This window comes from Dryobates pubescens, chromosome 4 (assembly GCF_014839835.1).
Source record: "Dryobates pubescens isolate bDryPub1 chromosome 4, bDryPub1.pri, whole genome shotgun sequence".
NCBI lineage: Eukaryota > Metazoa > Chordata > Aves > Piciformes > Picidae > Dryobates > Dryobates pubescens.
This window is the reverse complement of record NC_071615.1, coordinates 22,927,182-22,949,007: the sequence shown is the minus strand read 5'-3', so window position 1 is coordinate 22,949,007 and position 21,826 is coordinate 22,927,182. Positions and strand designations below refer to the sequence as shown.

Here is a 21,826-nt window from a genome sequence, read left to right as displayed (position 1 = left end):
AATGGTCTCCCCTATGGAATGGCTTCAGCTTGGACAGAGTATTTTAATCTTTTAGTAAGCATCAAAAGGCAGAGTAATTCCCACAAGATACGAAGCATGCATGGGCCCATATGCTGCTTCTCCAGCTTGCTCACTAGAGAACAGTTCTTTTGTTTTAGTAATGTTTCAGAAACCCAGCTTTCATCTTCAGTTGGGCAAGTTTGGAGGTGGGTTTGAAGACAACTCTCACTTAAGTGACCACAGAGGTCTGTTTTGACTGAAAAATATGTTATGTTAATTAGGAAAACAGTTTGTCTAAGCAAGTGAACATATGAAAGCCCTTTAAAATAAAAACTGCTTTGCATACTGCAAGCTTTTAAATTAATTTGGCACAGGGTTACAGCCAACATGAAGCAGAATTGTTTGTGACTTTTTGGCTTGTTTGCTTCAAAAAATGTGGCTGGTTTCTTGAAAGATAACTGATGTCTCTTTATGGCACCATATTGCACAGTTTTAGGGATAAAATTAAAAATAGACACTCATAACAGAGAGGTATAGTTTATGCCTAACATTTCCTTTAAAACTTAGTTGTCCATTCCCCCCTCCCCAAATTTTTATATTATTTTTTTACAGAACATGTTAGGAAGATTTAATTTCAAGTCAAGATGGATCTGTCCAAAAAAACCTGCTACTGGCAGGCCAAATTCTGAAGTTCTTCCTTTAATTTATTACACGAGGAATTCCTGGTGACCTCCATAATTATTCTGCTTGTATGAGTACCTTAACAGGATGTGGTGCTGATAGTGTTTTTACCAAAGAGAACTCTTGTATGGGATAAACACAGAATGTAATTTCAGATTTCTGAAAAGCCTATGGATATTGTAACACCCATCAATCACTTGCTCTTTCTTGCCCTTTAAGTTTTCTGTAAATGAGTTAGGAGTTTTAAAGACAGTAAACATAAACCTATAATGGTATACCTCTGAATGTACTGTAAGAAGTTATCAGGGGATGCTGTGACCTTGAAAGATAAGACTGCATAAAGAGCTGAGAAAAGGAAGGCAAGATTTTCTTTCAGTTGCAGGAGAATAAATTCAGGATCTTATTATCATCCACTGACTTTTAGAGTCCCCCTTCTGCCTCCTCAAATGGATTTGTTACTGTGAGCATTGTAATAGTGGTCTCAATTGAGAAGAGAACATTAGCTGAGAATTTTCTAGTTTGCATTAAGATTGTGAGAAAATGAGTGCAGAAGACAATATAAGAGTCATGAAAATGACAGTCAGAAGGAAAAATTCACAGAAGCTGCCCAGCAGCACAGCCAGAATTCATTTTCCATTTCTGTGTCTTAATCTTTAATCACATTTCTGAACCACAGTAATTACACATGCAGAAATTCTCACTGGTCTTAGTACTTCCTTCAATTTCATATGTTTAGAGGGGGAAAAACATTGATATTAAATTTCAGATATAATTCCTAGTTCTTTTGACTGTTGAATGAAACATTTAAAATATCAGGAATAAATACTAAACCATCAGGTCTTAACAGCATCTTTTTCAAGAAGAAAAGGCAGTGGAGTTAAAATTACATCCATCAGATAAGAAAAAAGGGCAGGAAGAGAAGAGTATCAGAAAGAGAAGACCAAATACAGTGGGTTAAACGACTTTGTGCAGATGTAACTTGATGCAGTTGGAAAGCTGTGCTCCTATAGATTAATATCAAGCAGGATAAGGATAAAATATAAAACCCCCAATGCTTACATGCATAACAGATCTTTCACATCATTACTGCATGAAGAGCATGTGTGCTAAAGACATAAAAGTGTAATGTTTACGCCTGCATTTTAATAAAGATGTACATGTGCATGTGGTAAGCAGACATTCACACATTAAATCAGCATATATTGTGTGTAGGCTGTTGTATTTTAGGCACTTTTTCAGAGAATTTTAATGATTCTTGTTAGGAGTATTTTTGCTTTTCTCTGACTCTAGGGGAGTTAACTACATCTGACATACACAGCTTAAGGAGAAAATAATTGTTGAAATATGCATGTTTAAATACATTCTACTGGAAACACAGCTGACTTTAATCCACAGTTGTATTTATGAACCTGGAGCAAACTCTGTATGGCTGGCTGCTATGGTTCAGAAGCAAGTAGTGGATCCTACTGTGAAGCCAGAATGCCTATTTTCCAGTTGTATAAAACTTTCTGGATTGACAAGCAAACAGTGTCTGATTAGAAATCAAAGTGATAGAGTAGTACTTCCATGTTTACATGAGAATTACTATAGATAATTGCTGTCAAGTACAGAGCAGGTTTTGTTGACCTACTGGTTTTCTACTCATACTGCTTTACCATTTCTATTCTATAATACTGGTTTTGGGTTTTACGATCACAGCTTGGTATACAAGGCTCCAGAGCTGCAAACGACAAATGGGTTGCACTTGTCCCAGAGGGGAATAAGGAATCTGGGGCAGGAGTTGGCAGAGCTCATTGATAGGGCTTTAAACTAGATTTGAAGGGGGAAGAGGCTAATAACCTCATGCCTACCTGTCACACACAGTGGGGCAGCACAGCAGGGGCAGAGGGATGGAGTACTAGTTAGGGCTCTCAACTTGTTGCCCTGAGGCAAGCCAGGGTCAATGCACCAAAGACAACTCAAGGGAGTCAAGGGGGATTTGCCTAAGAGGATGACACAGCCAGCCCAGCTAATTTTGTACCTGATATGGACTGTATGATGGTTTTAGAAACATATTTGTAGACACATGTTTGTGTGACATAGTGACATGAAGATACTGTTTGTATACTATGTCATGCCTGAGTCATGATGAAAGACACTTTGTTATGCTTGCCTGGTCAGGCCAGAGATTTATGGACATAGAGAAAAAAACAAAGTAAAGCACAGCAATATTAAACAGCAAAAAAAGTGAAGCACTGAAATCCCACGAGTAATATATTACCTTGAGGAACTCAGTAAGCAATATGAAAAGCAGCGAGTATAAACTATGATCTTACCGTTCCTGTTGTGCCCAAGGAAAGGTGGTTCATTTGCTGGGTCAGGGGGCCCATCATGCTTGCTGGCTGCATTGACATAGTGTGGTCCATTGTTGGTGTTATCACAGCACCCTACAAACACACAGCATTTATACTTCAAGGTTTTGCTCAAAAAACCCCTAACAAAACCCATGGCATTCTCTAAATGAGTGAAGCTGGCTGAAAACTTGACGTGAATCTTGAAAGAGACTAATAAATCTGTCAGAAGAAGTATGTTTTGTCCTATTGGCAACCAAGCTACACAATATATTATTTGTACTCCTAATGAGGCCACTTTATGTCAGTTCCAATTAAGCACCATTTTTCACTTCATTGCTTCTGACAAACAAATGCATATGTTCTTCCTATGATGAATGCTACTGTACATTGCAAAATGCCTGTCATTTCTGGTTTTCCACATCCCATACAGAGCAATAGTACAGACAGAACACATATGTCCCTAATTTTCTCTGACTTACACAACTCAGTCTCTGAGATCTTCAGTCTATTATGGCAATTATCTTGGATTTTTCCAGTCTCAATCATGAATCCTTACTCATGACACTTTATAGTTGATTTAGTAAGTGTAGCTACTGACGGTGAGTTTGGTAGTGACACCCATTTAAAACACGTGCAGAGTGTTTAAAATTTGTTGTTGTTGTTTTTTCCCTTGCATGACAACCAAAAACATTAATAATAAACAGCATGTGAACTAAAGCCAGAGCAAAACGAGAGTAAAATGAAACAAAACACGTGAGAAAAAAGCCCTGGAGAAAGCTTCTTTGCTATTCACACTACTTGAGTTTTCCTCTCCCACTCCCCAAGGTCCCATTTTGATAACCTCATGCCTCTTTACTCCTCTGGTGTAAAATGCTATTTTCTGTGTTGGTTACAGAAAGTCACAAGCAAAGCAGTCTGCTCTTTTTCTTGCAGAAAGTGAAACAAGAAAGTATTTCCAGGTATTTCTTCATACGAAATAATAGCTCTACTTTTGTGCATGTGTATGTTTGTGTGCTGCAGAGCATAGAAAATGTGGATGAATGTATTTGTTTAAAAATTAAAAAAAAACAAAACAGGAAAACTGACATTTTTGCCATAGAGATTACTGACAAAATCCATCTATAAACAGGAGTTTAAAATAAACTATTTCCAAACCCCACAGCACACCTATTCTGCAGTGTGTCTCCCATTTATGTAGCACTAAGTGACTGCATTGCCAGGGATCTCATCTGAATCAAATGATTTCCCATTTTCAATTGCAAATCTGAATATTAACATCTTTGTCAGTGACATGGGCAGTGGGATCAAGTGGACTCTGAGCAAGTCTGCCAACAGCACCAAGCTGTGTGGAGGGGTGAGCACACTGGAGGGAAGGGATGCCATCCAGACCTTTACCCATGCAAACCTCATGAAGTTCAATAAAGCCAAGTGCAAGGTCCTGCACTTGGGTTGAGGCAATCCTAAATGAAAATACAGGCTAGACTGAGAGCTGTAATAACTTGCACTGGTTTACCTAGGATTAACACTGATTAACTCATTCTAATGAACTACCACAGGGCTAAACTTGTTGGCATGTGTCCTTACAAATCAAGATAGCCATGAACTTTCACCTCAAAATGTCTTTCAGCATAGTGGAGTTAATATTTTATTCCAAAAGGCCTTCTTCCCTCCTTACATGAGATTCTTCTTTCTTGTGCTGCCCCTCTCTTTTTGCTGCAAACTTAAATCTAACCTTTACTGAACGAGTCTGAAAGCAAATCTGCAGGGCAAACACTATTTCAGCCCATTTGGCAGACTCTGCATAGTAGATTCAGTGCAAGAATATGTCCAAGTAAAATTATGATCTTGCTGCGTGTTAAAAAGCAGTAAATTGGGATACTACACATCCTGACAAGGTTTTGTGGTTTGGACACCCACATGCACTTTGTGATTGTGGCCAGAAACTGTACGCTTTATACTCATCACAATCCACACCACACACCAGCATTTTTACTGTATTAAAGCCATAAATGCTCAAACCAGATTTGTCAACTGATAAACAGTTCTCAGTTCCCCTCTCCAAGCCATTTTCTCCTCTGGCTTAGAGGTGGAGACTTGCCTCAGGGCTTTCTGTGATAGCCAAGGGGAGCACCCGCTTCTGACATGTGATGGAATAAGCAGAAAGTCACACCTGCACCACGGCTCCATGCAGCCCTGTGCTGCCAACAGTAGTGGTGCCAATTAATTTAGGATGTTCCAAAGCTTTGCAAGGATATTTATTGTGAAAGTATGGTTGGAGAAACTTTCTGTGATTACAGATGTGACAGACTGACAGTTATTCCCGTGTAAAAATTCAGGAACCTGGAAATGGAGAAGGGACAGCAGTGAAGTAAGTCTTATGTTTTAGTGCAGCAAACAGAAGTGCCAGACACACAGTGGGGAAAAAACCTATTAGCAAGTGTCTTTCAGTAAACAAAAAAGCCAGACAGGTTTTACAAATAAACTATTAAAAAAGAATGGACTGGTCATGAGGTCTTGGGTGACAGGTTGGACTTGATGATCTTTGAGGTCTTTTCCAACCTTATTGATTCTATGATTCCATATCAAGGACCAGAACAATTTAATTAAATAAATAATAAACCAATTTGCATAGAGACAGCAAGCACATAATTTTAAACCAGAAAATACATAGATTCTAATCCCTACCCATATAGCATTTAATACATTATGAAAAGAAGTTTGGAAAAAAGGTAAAGTACTTGCAGCTTGCCTAACACAGCTGAACATGTTTGAAGCTGACAGTTACCTAGAGCAGAGAATTGCATGCATTTGCCAGACCATTAATTCACCAGAGTTTGCAGAATTCTCTGGTGATCACATGGGAGAGGGGTGAGGGGGTGGAGAAATTATACTTAATTAAGGAAATATCTTTTGGTTGTTAGGGCAACACTCAGTCTCCAGACCATGATGCGTTTCATAACACATGCTGTCAAGTCCATTCATATTCAGCTTATTTAGCGGTAGAAGATAATAATGGCTTGCATCAGATGTTGCCATCATATTCAAAGTAATTTGATTCTTTTCAGCCTATAATAGGTATTTGCTGATAAAAATCCACTCAATGACTGGCAAAGGCTACAGCAAACATATTTTTCATTTTCATCTGTTTGGATGTCTGATGTTACTGGCTTTGTAAACTGCACAGACAGACATCTTAGTATGGCATAACAGTACCGAATGCCTAACTTAGTTGGAAAAACTCATAGAAGAAATTATGATGAGGTTTTTGCCACTGTCTTTGTCAAAACAAGCAGTTGGCTTGCCCATTATTTAGGTCTGCCCTGTTGCCTCAGTAGGATTACTATACTCAGCACGATTACTATGACTTTTAAATGCAGCAAGATATTATTGGCATATGACTTGTCATATATTCCAGTCAATGCTATAATGGCTTTAAATGAAATCAAGATTAAGAGGGTAAATGGTAAGGAATCAATAATACAAAAGAAAATGCATAGTTCTTGCAACCTTGTGGTAAATTCAAGACAAGTTCATTGACCTATAGACTTTATTTGAATGACCTTTCTGTTTTAAAATGCTCTAAGATCTACAGACATACAGAAAGTGAATATATTTATTTGAGAATATTCTTCAGTCCATCACTTACAAAGAAAGAAGCCTGACTTTATCAACTCAAAACACTGTACACCCCCTGTATAGCAGCAAACTGAAATAATAGGAAGGGCACTAAATACAGTCTGTTAGAGTATCTCTAAGTACTTGCCAATAAGCAGGAATAAGTTTATGCTGGTGTAATGACATGCCACCTTATGTGCTCTGAAGGGTGGGAAAGTGACATCAGAAATAAAATGTGTATTAGGGGGGCTTTAGGAACAGAGAGTTCACTAGTTGACAGATGCACTTGGGGGCCAGTGGGAGGAAGGATTAGTTGGTCCCAGATTTCTAGAATAATGAACTGTATTAAAGGATTCTGTATTAGTCCAGTGTTCTAATACTGATAGTGGAGTTAGGGCACAAACACCAGCTGAATAAATAGTGTTGAAAGCTTGCAGTAAGCATTTGTTTATTTTGTAGTTTACTTTTTCTTTATACAGGAAGTTTTAACAATTTAAGTATACTTACAAATGCTACTTTGTAAATACTGGCCCACATGCAGCCAGCAAACATGACAGGAGAAAACTTTCATTTCAAATATGTTTAAGGACACATTATGCAGTCCTATATGCACCAAGTCATTCCACCTGAAAAGTTATTGCCTTACTACCAAATGAATGCCTTTATGTTATCAAGAACATGTTATTTTCTAGAAGTTTTAGTAAACAGAGTGTAAGGATGACCTTCCTTATCAGACAGACATGTTTAACAAGAATGAATACAAAGGAAACCCCAACATGCATTACTTTTTTTTCTTTTTTTTTTTTTTTCCCCCCAGATACTCTCTCTGCACACTGAATACATAACAGCCATATTTCTATTGATTTACTCTTCTGTCTAGCTTGACTTGGCTCATCGACCCGACCTGCCCCTTACAGGTAGCAGAAAAAATAGGGACAGTCCTCTTGTCAGACGTGAGCCTAGTGAAGTACTCAGAACTATCTGTTTAGAGGCCAAACATTCATGACTATAGCAGGAAGATTAAACCTAGCTATGAAATCCTCTCTGCCTTCTATCATCAACTCTGCTGGGAACACTTGTTGATACCTCAGAAAAACCAATTATATTTCAAAATCAAAGAATCAAAGAAAATCTCAATGAGAAGTTACCAATTGCCTTGGTATTTACTAGCTGAGGAGAGATTAAATCAGGATTTCAGCATGGCGATGAAGATGAGCAAACATCAGCTAATAACATATATTCTGCAAATCTTAGGATTTGATTCAATTTCATATAAATGTTGAATTTAAAACCTTGCTGCGAATGGAGTAAGGTGAGCAGGAATCCCACAGCCTGCATAAAATTAAGCAGCTTTTCCATTAGAATGAGCAACCCTGATATGGACTTTAACCAATTGAGTTCTGTGGGAAGTAACTACTGTAGTATTTCTAGTCTCTGGCACAAATTCAAATTCTTATCTGACATCATCTTCATACCTTAGCTGAATCTTCTTGGAGCAATGAACAGATTTGCTTTCCCTTTCTCATTTTTTTTTTTTTCTGTGTGTTTGTGAACTTCTTTCCTCAGCTGAAAATATATGACATAGGTCCAAAAGAGTTACTACCCAGAAGGGAGTGGTCTTAAAGGATTACAAATCCAAGTGTAGTGTGGTAAATAAAGAATGGAGGTGATCCTTCTGTATGTAGCACCTTTCCTACAATAACACCAAGGATTTTGCTAGTTGGTTTCCCATTGTCCTTCTTCCTGTCAACCATATGTCCCATCTGCCAGTTTGAAATACTGTTTTTGATAATATACAGATGCTAGCTTACACATATAAATGCCCCTTGTCCTATCCCTGGACACCTCTGAGAAGAGTCTAGCTCCATCCTGACCCTTGCTGTTTAGATATTTATAAGCATTAACGATATCCCCCACTCTGACTCCTCCAGGCTAAACAGCCCCAGCTTTCTCAGCCCTTCCTCAGAAGGCAGATGTACCAGTCCCCCAATCATCTTAGCAGTTTTCCAGTAGTTCCTTGTCCTTCTTGAAGTGGGAAGTCCAGAACTGGACACAGTATCTCAGATGAAACTCCATCAGGGCAGATTCAATATAGAAATGGGAACATAAAAAGATAAGGAAAACACAGCTGATGCAATAGAAACAGGTTTTTATCAGTAACTGTGTGCACAAATAAAGCATTACTTGGGACTATGTTGGTACTCCTTTATAAATGTATTGCATCAAGGAATACATCTGTGACATTATGTGAGTAGTTTATGTTCCTATCAGACTTGAAAAGACAGTACATTTGACAGCATACTGCTCTGTTAATCTAAAAGTACTTAAAAAAGTAAGAGAGAAAGAGAAATCATTTCTGCTGCAAACAAAAAGTTGCTGGCGCCTAAAATGACATTTGCATGGTGACCTAAATCTTTTCAACAGAAATAACATCTCAAGAGAAAATCCCTTGAACAAAAGGGCAGTATTTATGAAGAGAAAATACATCTGAACTGCTGAATTGCTCTGAAGCACAGTTTGAGAGCTCCATGCTAATCTTTGCCCTTACTGTCTCTATATGCAGGCTGGACCATGAGCCCATGTGCTCCCACTAGACTGAAAGAGAAACACTGGTTTTTCACACCCTTCTCCAACTTGCCCCATGAATGAGATAAAATAACTGGTATTATGCCTGAACAATGAGAGTAATTTTGTTGATAACAGGGCGGAATCCCCAGAAGTTAGAAAAAGACCTGTTGTAGTGGGGCAGAGAAGCCATAGAAAGCTCTTCTAATATATTCTTCAAGGGAAGAAGAAATCACATTTCTTTTCTTTTCTTACCACTCTTCAGTTTTAAAGTGCACTTGCCTGTATACTGGCTTTATAGATCAAATCCACATAACACTGCTTTTGCTCTGTCAAGAACAACCATCAATAACAAAAGCACCCTCAGAATGCTCATATAAGGCTTAGCATCCCTGGAAGACAGGAAACACACAGGCTGTGATTTGCCTGTGACATAACCACTGGAATATAAAGAAGAATTTTTCTCCTGTCCTTTCCACCACCAGATTTCACAAAAAATATCCAAAGGTCTTTTCATTCCATGCCAAAATAAGCACAGACCATTAGTGAAAATCTTTATTTCCTGCTCAGAACTCCTGGTCTATACCTAATTAGTATGTGACACATGCAAAAGTGCTGTGCCTGGTAACTCCATTTTGTTTACATTCTTAAACATATTTTCTGCTGTAGACTAATTATTCCATCCACTACTCCCAGTGGTTGATGTGCTATCCTAATCAATGGGAATCAGAAGTCTCTTTCCTGTGGACTCATTTTCCTTAGCATTAGAACAGAGTTTCATCTATTAAGCTAAATCTGAATAATGTTTCCACTCCAGGCAGTTCTGCTGTGTTCCCTCCTTCATGCCTATAACCAGGTGTGAAAATCAACTTGATGGCGCATCACAGTTCTAACAAGGTGCCAAATGAAAATTATTAAGCAGCACAATTAAAATACAAGTCAGCACAAGTGTTTAGCCTAAATGCTCATTTCCCTGTCTTACTGGGTTCAAATGAATCTTTCCAAAAGTATGCCATATTTGCATCCTCAATTGTCTGATACACACACACACACATATATATACACTTATAACTGCATTTCACTAATTGTGTTGTTATTTCTATTACACTCATTCAGACCACACTGTTTTTTCAACAGTGCATAATTTTTGATATTTGCAACTCTCAGTCCAAGATTTATTCTGCCAAAAGTACCTTAAAGCAACAGTGACAGGTTTGTAACTTCTTATTTATGAGCAGCATGCAATAAAAGATAATGGCTTGTGATACTGGATGAAAACACTTACTTTATTTTACTCAGGAAAGTATGCTCAAAATGCAATGAAATAAAGCCCCAAAGCAATATTTGCCTCCAGAGCTTGTGCTTAGATATGTAGACTAGATTAGACTAGACTAGAATAGAATAAACCAGGTTGGAAGAGACCTTCAAGATCATCATGTCCAACCCATCATCCAACACCATATAATCAACTAAACCATGGCACCAAGCACCTGAGGGAGCTGGGGTTGCTTAGCCTGGAGAAGAGGAAGCTCAGGGGAGACCTTATTGCTCTCTACAACTACCTGAAGGGAGGTTGTAGCCAGGTGGGGGCTGGCCTCTTCTCCCAGGCAACCAGCACCAGAACAAGAGGACACAGTCTCAAGCTGCACCAGGGGAGGTTTAGGCTGGATGTTAGGAAGAAATTCTTCATAGAGAGAGTCATTGCCCATTGGAATGGGTTGCCTGGGGAGGTGGTGGAGTCACCATCACTGGAGGTGTAGGAACAGAGGAGGTTGGTGGCAAGAGAGCATGTATGACATGTTTAATGTTGTAGAACCTTGGTTCGCCCTGGGTGTCAAGCCTTCCAAGCAAGGTGAGACAGCCATTTCTGTCTGTCTGTCTTTATGAAGTCATGACAATGGGCAGCTGGTCAGACCAAATACACACTGTGCTGTTAATTTCTGCTTTTCTGGCAAGATGTAATACAGAGTTAATTCGATGAGCATGGAAAGTGGCTAACTGTGTTTGAGAAGGACATTTCTGTGACATTTCTTCTACAGTGCTTCTAGCCTCAACTCTACACTGGCCAGTGACAGAACAGCAGCTGTGATCTGTAACAGTTGTGTGGAGTCTTATTTCTTGCTTAAAACCAAGAGGGACTTGTGCTGTGTGAGTTGCAATCTTGCAGCTGTGCTGGAAGAAAAGATCCACTCACTAGAAGGGGAAACACTGACACTGGGAGACATCAGAAAAGTTGAGGAACTGGCTACCAAAAAGAGGAAACAAAGAAACAGAAAAACAGGTTGGTAATATAAGCCTATGCATTCACCAGAGGTAAGATGGCAAAATGACATCCTATACAACCACAGTCACAGGAAAATAGTATGGCTGCCTATGGTGTTAACATCAGAACACTGGAAGGACCCAACCACAACCAGACTTAGATGGAAATATCAAACAATATCTTCAGCTTTCAGAAAAGTGAAGGAGTGTTACTGAATGAAGCATGAATAAGGTGCCAAGGGGGTAGACAGCAGAGCACTCCTCTACAAGATCCCTAATCCTTGAGAAGACAACGGAAAGAATGGTCAAGGGATGGATAGATATCAGGATGCTTCCCTGCAACTCCAAGATCAAAAAGGCTCTTGCAAACAGGAATTTATTAGTGATGATTGATACAAGTAAGAATGCTTCACACAGTTGCTCACAGACTGCTGTGGAGCCAAAGTAACTCTTGAGCTTTAAAATTAATTCCTAGGCTAGGCTCAAACTTGAGCTGCACTCTTAGAACCATGCTGACACAGAAACTGTCAAGTAATCCAGGTATCCAGCTGCATGGTCCAAAGAGAGAGACACCTTGAGATGCTGAGGCTGGTGTTGCTGTATTGCTCTTGAGTTCAGCTACAAACCCAATGCCCATCCTCCATGAGAGCACACTATGGAGCACTGTCATCTCCTGCTATATCTAGACTCCTTTTTGTGCAGTTCATTTGCAAAGTAAGATTAAAGATATAAAAGTGAGAAAAATCATGTCCTTTCCTTCTCCACTTCATTTTCCAAACATGAAAGTTTTGGAAGGCTGATGAAGGGCAGAAATACCCACACAATCTTCCAAGGAATCCTTCTTACCTTAACTATTAGGGAAGATAGATAGCAGAAGATGCTAGAAATGAAACTCTGAGTGGGTAAGAACGTTTTCTAAATACATGCTTCCGTTCAATAACAGATTCAGGCTTGGAATTGATAGACGAGGGACATCCTGTATGAAGCCACAGTTCGTGTTATATATCAGTTCAATTCTACATCCCAGTGATTCATTCTGGTCTTGAAATCTAGAAAAGTTTTCTTGTTAGAGAGGACAAATAGAGAAGTTTGTCTCTCTGTCATGTTCTGTTAGATGAAGGTAAGAGCTCTATGCTTTGAAGGAATAAATTGCTGTATAAGGAAGAGAAAGAAGGCCAGCTGGGCAGTATACAGATATTGCTGAGACGAGCAGTAAATTATTTGGAAAGATACATTGAGGGAGAATAAAAACTCCTGTGAATTCATGTCACACTCAGCACATAATTGTGACCAAAAGAATGAATAAAAGAGATCTGTCAAAATGCAATGTTTCCACCATATTTCAAAATGACATGTCATTTCAGAATTTATCTTCATTTGAAGGGGGAAAAGCTGCTTAAAATTAGTTCAATAACCAAGAAATGAAAACAGAAAGATTATAGATATTTTTGTCTTTGCTCTTCTCACCCATTCCCTAGGTTTTCTCCTTGGAGTGGAGTCAAACCAACGTTTTCACAACTTTTTCCATGTCACTGCCCTCTCCCTCTACACATTTTCACTTCAAGACAAGTTTCAGAGTTATTAGTTGACTCTGCCCACAAAGACAAATTTTGTTATTCACAGAGTACTAGATATGTAATAGTCTTGTCAGTTCTCACCAGAGGCAAAGTGTAACTTCAGAGGAAAAGGAAATAAGAAACATCCAAAGGAGGATAAATAGGGATGAGAGGATAGGCAAATGGGTAATAGCCCCATCTTGTCTTCAGAGTTGTGTGGATAGAAAAAAAAGAGCACTTTAATTAATTCCAGAGTGATAGGGACTTGAGGGCTGGACTATGTGCACAGCATGCTTGTGAATCTTCATTCCACGTGAACCCCCTTCCTATAAAAACCAAACAAAATCTTGTTTTGTCTTTAACATCAAAAGACACAACATAACTAACAGCAGATGTTATGATAAACTCCAGCAGAGATCAACCTCTTGGCAGCCATATTCCTGTTCTTGCAGGGGCATTTCCAGGCACACAGAAAATCCATTTGTGGGAGTGAAAAGTACATGCAATGGTTTATAGTAGTATTTATTGTGGTATTTTCTGGTACTAGTTCCACTGTCAAGGAACTTCAGTGCCATGAAAGACTCTGTTTTGTGGATTTTCAGCCTTCTGTCACTGCAAGTGATTATAAATGCAGGGAAGTCATGCAGAAAGGCATAAATTTGGACCTAGGTAACTACAGATTTTTTGCAGAAGCCATTTTCAATTGCCATTGTTAGAACTTTTGTAACCCAACAATCACAGTAATATACAGTCCTTAGTTTAGTGAATTTGGAAGATTTGGCCTGAAATCTTGACTCTACTGAAATCAGAATTTTGTCACTGACTTGAATGCTACCAGGATTTCATGCTGGTTTAAACCTCAGAGTCAAAAGCCAAACTGTACATTACTATGCACTGCATACTATCATGCAGGTATCCAACAGATTTTTATACCACAAACAGATTGACATTAATTAACATTCTCAACAAGAGATGATTTTGCTCTTGTTTTCAGTTTTAAACTGTAATTCAGTGATTTCTTTTGGTCTCTTCTCCCAAGCAACCAGCACCAGAACAAGAGGACACAGTCTCAAGCTGGGCCAGGGGAAGTTTAGGCTCGAGGTGAAGAGAAAGTTCTTCACTGGGAGAGTCATTTGCCATTGGAATGGACTGCCCAGAGAGGTGGTGGAGTCACCATCCCTGGAGGTGTTCAAGAGGGGATTGGACATGGCACTTGGTGCCATAGTTTAGTCATGAGGTCTGTGGTGACGGGTTGGACTTGATGATCTGTGAGGTCTCTTCCAACTTTGGTGATTCTGTGATTCTGTGATTTTAAATTTTGTGTTCCTTTTAATTTCTGCAGTACTTTGCCATACAGGCAGCCTATGGCTGCCTGCAAATTTGTTTCATCAAGAAGCAGATTATTATTTTATGCCAAGACACACATCTATCTAGAAGCTGATGGTATTAATAAAGATAAGGACAATCAACCTGGGAACAGGAAGGCAGCAAGTCTAGTATTAACTTCCAGTATAAAATCATCTAATAAATACTTGTTATGTGCACTGAGAACAATCCTTAGGCTGAAATGTTAACATAAATTATTAATAAGAACGCTTTGGACAGTAAACAAATTGATGAAGATAATGAGCTCTTTGCATTTCATGAAGAAAAGCCAGGGGGAGGGGTCAATCCCCTGAATAAATTGCAAGGTATAAATCCACCAGTTGACGGTTCAAAGTACTGATGCAGAGATTCACTGTGGAAACTCTAAAATAATCCCTATGTACTTTATTATTCCAGAAAAACAGCTCTGAAGAACAACTGCAAAACCAAACAATTTAGCATATACTCATTTGCTGCTCTTGATCAGAGCATGACTCACAAGGTAAGAATCAAAGCCTTTGACCATAATGTGTAAATCAAATCATAACTGTGCACAGCATTATTCCTAGTTTGCTCAAAACTAACAGCAAGCAAGCATGAAACATTGGTCAATACAGACTGCAAGGGGTTGTTGTAAGTTTGGGAAACATTGATATACTGTTTTATTTGCTGTTCTGAACTGCTTTTCCTCAACTGAGCATTCATACTGAGTGACTATGTGGTTTAAAAAGCTGAATGAATTACACAATGGCAAAGTTTACTTCCCAGTACATTTATTTAATGGCTGAGGCAACTGATGAAAGGGAAATAAAAATCTGATGAGGAGAAAAAAAATTAGACTAGAATCTAGACTCCCCCAGGACAATTTCTTGTGTTTTGTATCTTCTGTACTGACAGAAAGCATATTTGCTTTCTAGCTAATTACCAACAAGACTAAAATTTTACATCTTTGATGTGTATGAGATCAAAGAATATTAGGAAATAAAAGTAAGATTAACATGATTGTCTTGTACAGCTATAATAAACGATGACTACGTATACAAGCAGACACTGCTCATTGGGAAAGCGTAAGCTGGAAACAATTGAACTAAACAAGAATACTGTTTAACTTTGCTTCCTCAGCAGCATCTCATCTCCCACCACTGGATCTCAGAAGAAGGAAAGCCTCTCCCAATAGCCTATCTGACACTCCAAACCAATGGGAACTCTGAACTAGCTGCTGAGCTCTTTAAAAAAACAATGTAGCTACCTTGCGCAGACACAGCCAGCCACCTCTCCCAAAGACCTAAAGGATCTCTAGATCTAAAATCATATATACTTACTTGATCTACAGGGTTAGCTTCTATTTATTTCTTTTACTACTGTTTTCTACCTCATGTGCATACAAAGCTAGAGCACCAACATTCTTTGGAGTCATGCTTTGGTAGTTCAGTTTTCTCCTATTACGCATACAGGATACAGTTCAGATCTATCAATCCTGCCAGCTAGTTGTATGCTCTCTTAAGAATTAGAAAAAAAAGAAAGAAAAAAAAGAAAGAAAAAGAGAGAAACCAGTGCTTTGGTAGGTATCTGCACCTAATTCATCCTTACCATGGTTAAAATACTGTGCTTTAAACCATCTATGAGAACAATACTGCCTTGTAATAGGAGAGAGATTCTTGGGTTCAATCGATCTGTCTTCAGCCTTTATAACCTCAGCATGCTTATTTATTCTAGAAACATCTTGTATCCCTACTTCCTCATCAGTTCAACTGCAAGGGAAAAATTGAAGGCAGCCAAAAGTAACTGCCTTGCAAGAATAAAATAGGTTAGGAATGCTTGGAATTTTTCTGCTTATTAAGGAGACGCAAAAAGTTTACTTCTGGCTAGGAGCTGTGAGTGACTTCTCAGAGCAAGAGCATTTCAAATATTTCATTTGCCATCAGGTGGCTGTGACAGTGGAAAACATCTATTGCATTTCAGGACAGCTGGCAATCAAGCAGTGTGGGAAACGACTGACAGAGTAACAGTTGCTGTGCCAGTGTAGCTTATAAGTTTTCACAGCCACTCAGTTGGAATTATATCATTGTATCAAAAGTGGGTTAGTGCATAAAAACCCATTTGATGCAGAAGGGCTCTCTCCTTCCCCATTGCCATATCAGGAATCAGAGTAACAAAATTTGTGAAAAGAAGATCTTTTTCTTGACTGAATTTAGATATTTTTATTGTGTAGTTTTGCTTTAGTTCGCTCAAGGGCAAGCCTGAAATGCTTCCTTGCTGACAACTGCCTCATTCAGCACCCTTACAAGCAGCTCCCAACAAATTGCAGTCTTCAAAGGCACATTGTTTTTGTTTGTTCTTATTGTAACAGATGTTTTATATCATGTACTTCAACGACCTAATTCATCTGCAGAGGACCGCCTACTATGGCTGGTGTGCATCCAGCTGTGGAAATAGCTCAAGTGTCATCTGTGGCCACTTTCATTCCATTCGTCTGACCTCACAGGATCTCAGTGACCACATCCAAGCCCATAAAAAATAAACAGACCTGAGAACATCCTTTTAAAACATTTCCAGTGGAGGAGTAATGCTACTCCAGGCAGGAAACCTTTTCTGGAAAGAATGCAACTGATTCTGGAGGAAGATTCACTCAGCTCTGGAAGTCTCCTCCAAAATATACTGCTTTTGTCATATAAACCACCCAGTCAATACTAAGAGACACTGGAGCAATGTCATGTGTGATTTGATGGATCTGAGAGCTTCTGACTAACTCAGAGCCATATCAATTAGCCTGAGCACCAGGCAATCAATCACCACTTCTCTAAATGTACCAAGCTCCCATTAGAAGCTGCAAATACCGTGAGGCCAGCTCATCTCAACACACTGAGCACTTTTATGTATTATAGGCTTACTGTAATATATTTCTGAAGTAGAAACAAAATCAATCAGAATTGCTCTGGAGTGGAAGCATATCCTATTAATAGCTGTGCACCATGATTAAAATGTATTAGTGGATAAAAAAATAGTCTGTGTCTGTAAGAAGTCAATTACTGCTTCCTTAAAAGTGACCAGGTAAAAGATTTAGTACTAAAAAAAAGAATAGATTTTCTGAAAATGCTTTTAAAATCATCTGGGATCACTTCATCACAAGTCAAAACATGCCTGAGATGCTGCAACTATTTCTTAATTAACTTTCTTAGAAGAAGGAGCAACAAGTTGCCTTCTCAATTTGTTGAGAAGTCAACTGCCATTTCCCACAGGAAATAAGTTGTTCCTGACAAGCTGATCGTACATTTCAATATCAGATCCACTGGGTTTGCTAATTACTTTCCAACCACTTAGTCAAGTCACCCATTAAGAGGAAATTATTCAATTGCAGATCCACTGAACTGAGAAACTAGGGTGACCAAAACTCCTTGTGGAGTTTGAATTATCCACCTGTGCAAGAGAGCTCACAATATATCAAACTAAGTAGTTAATTCAGGTTTTAAGAAGCAACTATGGCTGTATTACACAGATTGGTAGGATTTTTAATATTGTACAACATCAATTACTTTTCAAAAGCCTTAGACAACCTACAGGAGAATTAGAGCTTTATATCAGTCATCAGAACGGATTCATTACTTTTAGTCGCCTTCTAAGTCCCGTAACTCTGCAGAGAAAATGTTAAAAGCTTCTGACAACTGTCCTATATTCTACAGATGATGATTCATCTTTTAATTTCTGATCAGGTGTATTTGTTATAAACTTGCTATTTGGGTATACCTACATATCAGCTGCTTCAAGGTCTAAGCAGATAACTGCAGAAGGCCTGAATAGCTCAGTGTAGCTCATGACATTTACTCTAGCTCCAAAGTCAGGGGTCAACAAAGTGGACTCGCTCACAGAGAAGTTAAACAATTTCATATCAATGTGTATTGACTTCACAGCAAGTAACTAAATGATGATATCTAGAGTAAAACCAGGTGCCTGACAGAAGGCTCTCTTGGCATTTTAAATCTTTGCCAGACATATCACAGAATCAACCAGGTTAGAAGAGACCTCCAAGATCATCCATTATAACCTGCTGATTCTGCTGTTGCTTGGCTTGGTCTTGCACTTTTTGAGTGTGTCATAATGATAGACAGCATTCTTTGAAATACAGAAAATACTTCTCAGTGGGAAACCACCACATCTGAGCAAAACTGCTGTCATTTGGCACATGCCTGTGACATGCCCATGACTTATACTGGGTATCGGAATTGTTAGCTTTAAAGAGTTACTTGTATTTACCCATGAGAATTTTACCATCACAAAAGAGTCAACAGAGCCTCTTCTTCTGTGAGTAGAGGAATAAATACAACATAATTCTCAGGTACATATTGTCCTATTTTGGCCAAGAAGACGAAAGGAAAGAACAAGGCATAATTTCATACTTCATTTGGCACAACAGCACTCATGGAACGCTCCTACTTCTTCACTTGACTGTTGAATAAAATGATGAAAAGAGGCTCAGGGAGGATTCAAATACATTACATATTGGAGATGCACGCAGATATCATCACAGAGAGACCATGGCTATTCGCTATAGCCCACACACTCAAAGCTATGACCTGTATCAGTGGAAGACAGATTTGTATGCCATGTAAAGCGCTGGGAAGAATGACAGACTAACACAGATAAACATCCAGCCCCCATCTGAGGAAGTGATCTTAGATTATGGTACTTGAAACTCTTCAAGTTCCATTCCAAAATCTTAATTAAGAAATGACCTGGCTTATAGCATTAACACCCCTGATATTGTTTTCTGAATAGATGGCAGTTACATCCACTGATCTGCTTTTATTATCCCTGTGGAAACATCTGTGGTTACCATCCAATGAAGTGCAAAGCCCAGAATCTCAAAGATGTGCACATCACTTGTGCAGTCCCATCAAATGGTTTTTCAGTGTTATAGCTGAAACTGGACTCTCCCTCTACCTACCACGACAAAATCTGACTCTAGCCTCATCCTCGTCAGATGTGGGACATCTGTGAATGTGACGCCCACCCTCCTGGCTAGAGTAGGAGATGGGTAATTTCCAAAACTCCAAGCAGGAGTTTTTTTTATTGATAGCACTAAAGAGGAAGGCTATCAAGCTGAGAGCTAACACAGCCTCACATCCTGTGTGGATTGGGCAAAGAGGGGGTGCATAATGATTTGCAGATTGCCATAGTGGAAAAGTACAAAAGGCTGTTTGAAAGCAGGCTGTTTGCTGTGATCATATGCAACCCTCTTGTCCTACCACTAAGATCAGTAGCTGGGTGTCAACTCTGTGACTCTCAGTTTGGAACTGAAGAAATAATCCAAATTATCCCAGACTAAGCCCTGGATGAGGACTCCGCACAGAATTTTTCTCCATGAGTTACACAGCTTTCTATGAAGCAGAAGTAGATAGCTGATAATGAGGAACCCAATTGTTTTCCTGCTTTGGGATGTGTGAGTGGTTTGCAGCACACAGAGACAAGGTAACTTCCGCTCTGAAAAGCACAGTGGTGAAGGGCTACACCTGGGAACTGGGATGGCATTTAGAGACAGGGGCTCACCTGGGCTACAAGGCCTCAATGTTACAAAACCTCTCAGGTAGCTTATTTAAAAGGCATGGAGTGGGAATGCTGTTCAGCAGACATCCTTTAACGAGGTACACTCAAGGCTGTAGTCAGTAACAACAAATAACAAACTGCATTTAGACCACCATTAGATGATGTGAAATTTCAGCCCCTCATTTCCACCTTTCTGTTAACAATAGGCCATTTGATAAGAAAAGATAACCTTGTAGGTTCTTGCATGTAGTCCAAAGCCCAACTGTTCAGTGGCTTCACTTAATAACAACTCAGCAGGCACTCCTTCAAAATTCTTGACTCTGTTCATCTGTCACTATGTTACACAACTCATTCTTCATCAATCCACTATGAAACAGTCAAAGAATGTTCAGTGTTTATACTAATATATTTCTCTATTTGTTTTTGCAATCATGTGAGAAGGAGGTTGAAACCATGCTCTCAATGTTGCAGACAAGAAGAAGCTTTCTTGGCACACACACTGCTGAATGCCTGGATTTAGAATGCATTTATTGCCAATTTACACCAGATTGAGAGGAAGACAGCCACAAGGTTACAACCTGAAAACTGTAATTAAGCAACCACTTCACCTCACTGGGACCAAAACCAATTTAGGAAAGATACACATGATTTGATCTACAGTTGCCTCCATACTGCAAAGCTTAGGTCAATATCACATTCTTTATAAAAACATTTGAACTAAGAAGAAAGCTTTTAGAATAGAATTGAATAGAATTAACCAGGTTGGAAGAAACCTTTGAGATCATCAAGTCCAACCCACCAACCAACACCATCTAATCAACTAAACCATGGCACCAAGCACCCCATCCAGTCTCTTCCTAAACACCTCCAGTGATGGTGACTCCACCACTTCCCTGGGCAGCACATTCCAACGGCCAATCACTCTTTCTGGGAAGAACTTCTTCCTAACATCGAGCCTAAACCTCCCCTGGCACAGCTTGAGACTGTGTCCTCTTGTTCTGGTGCTGGTTGCCTGGGAGAATAGATCAACCCCCCACCTGGCTACAACCTCCCTTCAGGTAGTTGTAGACAGCAATAAGGTCTCCTTTGAGCCTCCTCTTCTCCAGGCTAAGCAACCCCAGCTCCCAAATAGAGTACATCTAGAGTGCATCTAATAGAGTACAAGGTGAGTGGTAAATACTGTTATACCAAACTACATTAAGTAATAAGCTATCACTTGTGACATCTTGGATGTTTCTAAGTTCCACAAGGTCAAATCGCAGTTTACATGTATACACTGATACAAAAAAATCTGTTAGCACTATCTCTGCAAAAATAATTTAAAATAAATTATGTTCCTAAAATGCTTCACCAATTACAGTTGAGAAGATGTTAATTAGTCAGCCACTTTGATACCTCAATATCTGGACTGAACACAGAAGGGGGAAAAAATTAAAAAGAGAAAAGAAATCTACATCTAGAGGCCTGAAGTATGATTCAGTAGAAGTATACAGACATTCATCTTCTGACCATGCTGAGATGGCAGGCTGAGCCCTTAGAGATCAATTGTGGAGCAGAGCCATGACTACAGCTGACAAGAACTGTGAGGAATTTTCCGTCTGAGGAGAAAGGAGTGGCAGAAACAACACTGGATGGACTAGGACTTCCCACAAGCCCTATTCCTTGCTCCCACTGGAAGGGGAGGAGATAGAGAATAGGGAGCAGAATTGGGCTGAGGATGAAGGGAAGAGTAGGGGGAAGGTGGAAGGTTTTTTTTAAGATACAGCTTTATTTCTCAGCATCCTACTCTCTGATTCAATTGGTAAACTGGTGATGGTTTTCATTAAGTTAAACTGATTTTACTTCCCCAAGCTGAGTTTGTCCTTTGCTGGTGACCATAATTGATGAGTGAGCCCTCCTTGTCTTTGC

The 21,826-nt window shown here is 39.2% G+C and overlaps 1 protein-coding gene across 3 annotated transcripts in view; it reads right to left on the bottom strand.

The window, feature by feature from the left end:
- The window catches only part of RBMS3 (RNA binding motif single stranded interacting protein 3), a 631,327-nt gene that overhangs the window by 28,931 nt on the left and 580,570 nt on the right, over positions 1-21,826 (bottom strand). For all 3 annotated transcript variants that reach the window (XM_054160933.1, XM_009898327.2, XM_054160934.1), the window contains one exon: positions 2,997-3,107. In XM_054160933.1, the coding sequence (XP_054016908.1) occupies positions 2,997-3,107 (111 nt within the window). The remainder of the gene's footprint in view (positions 1-2,996; positions 3,108-21,826) is intronic.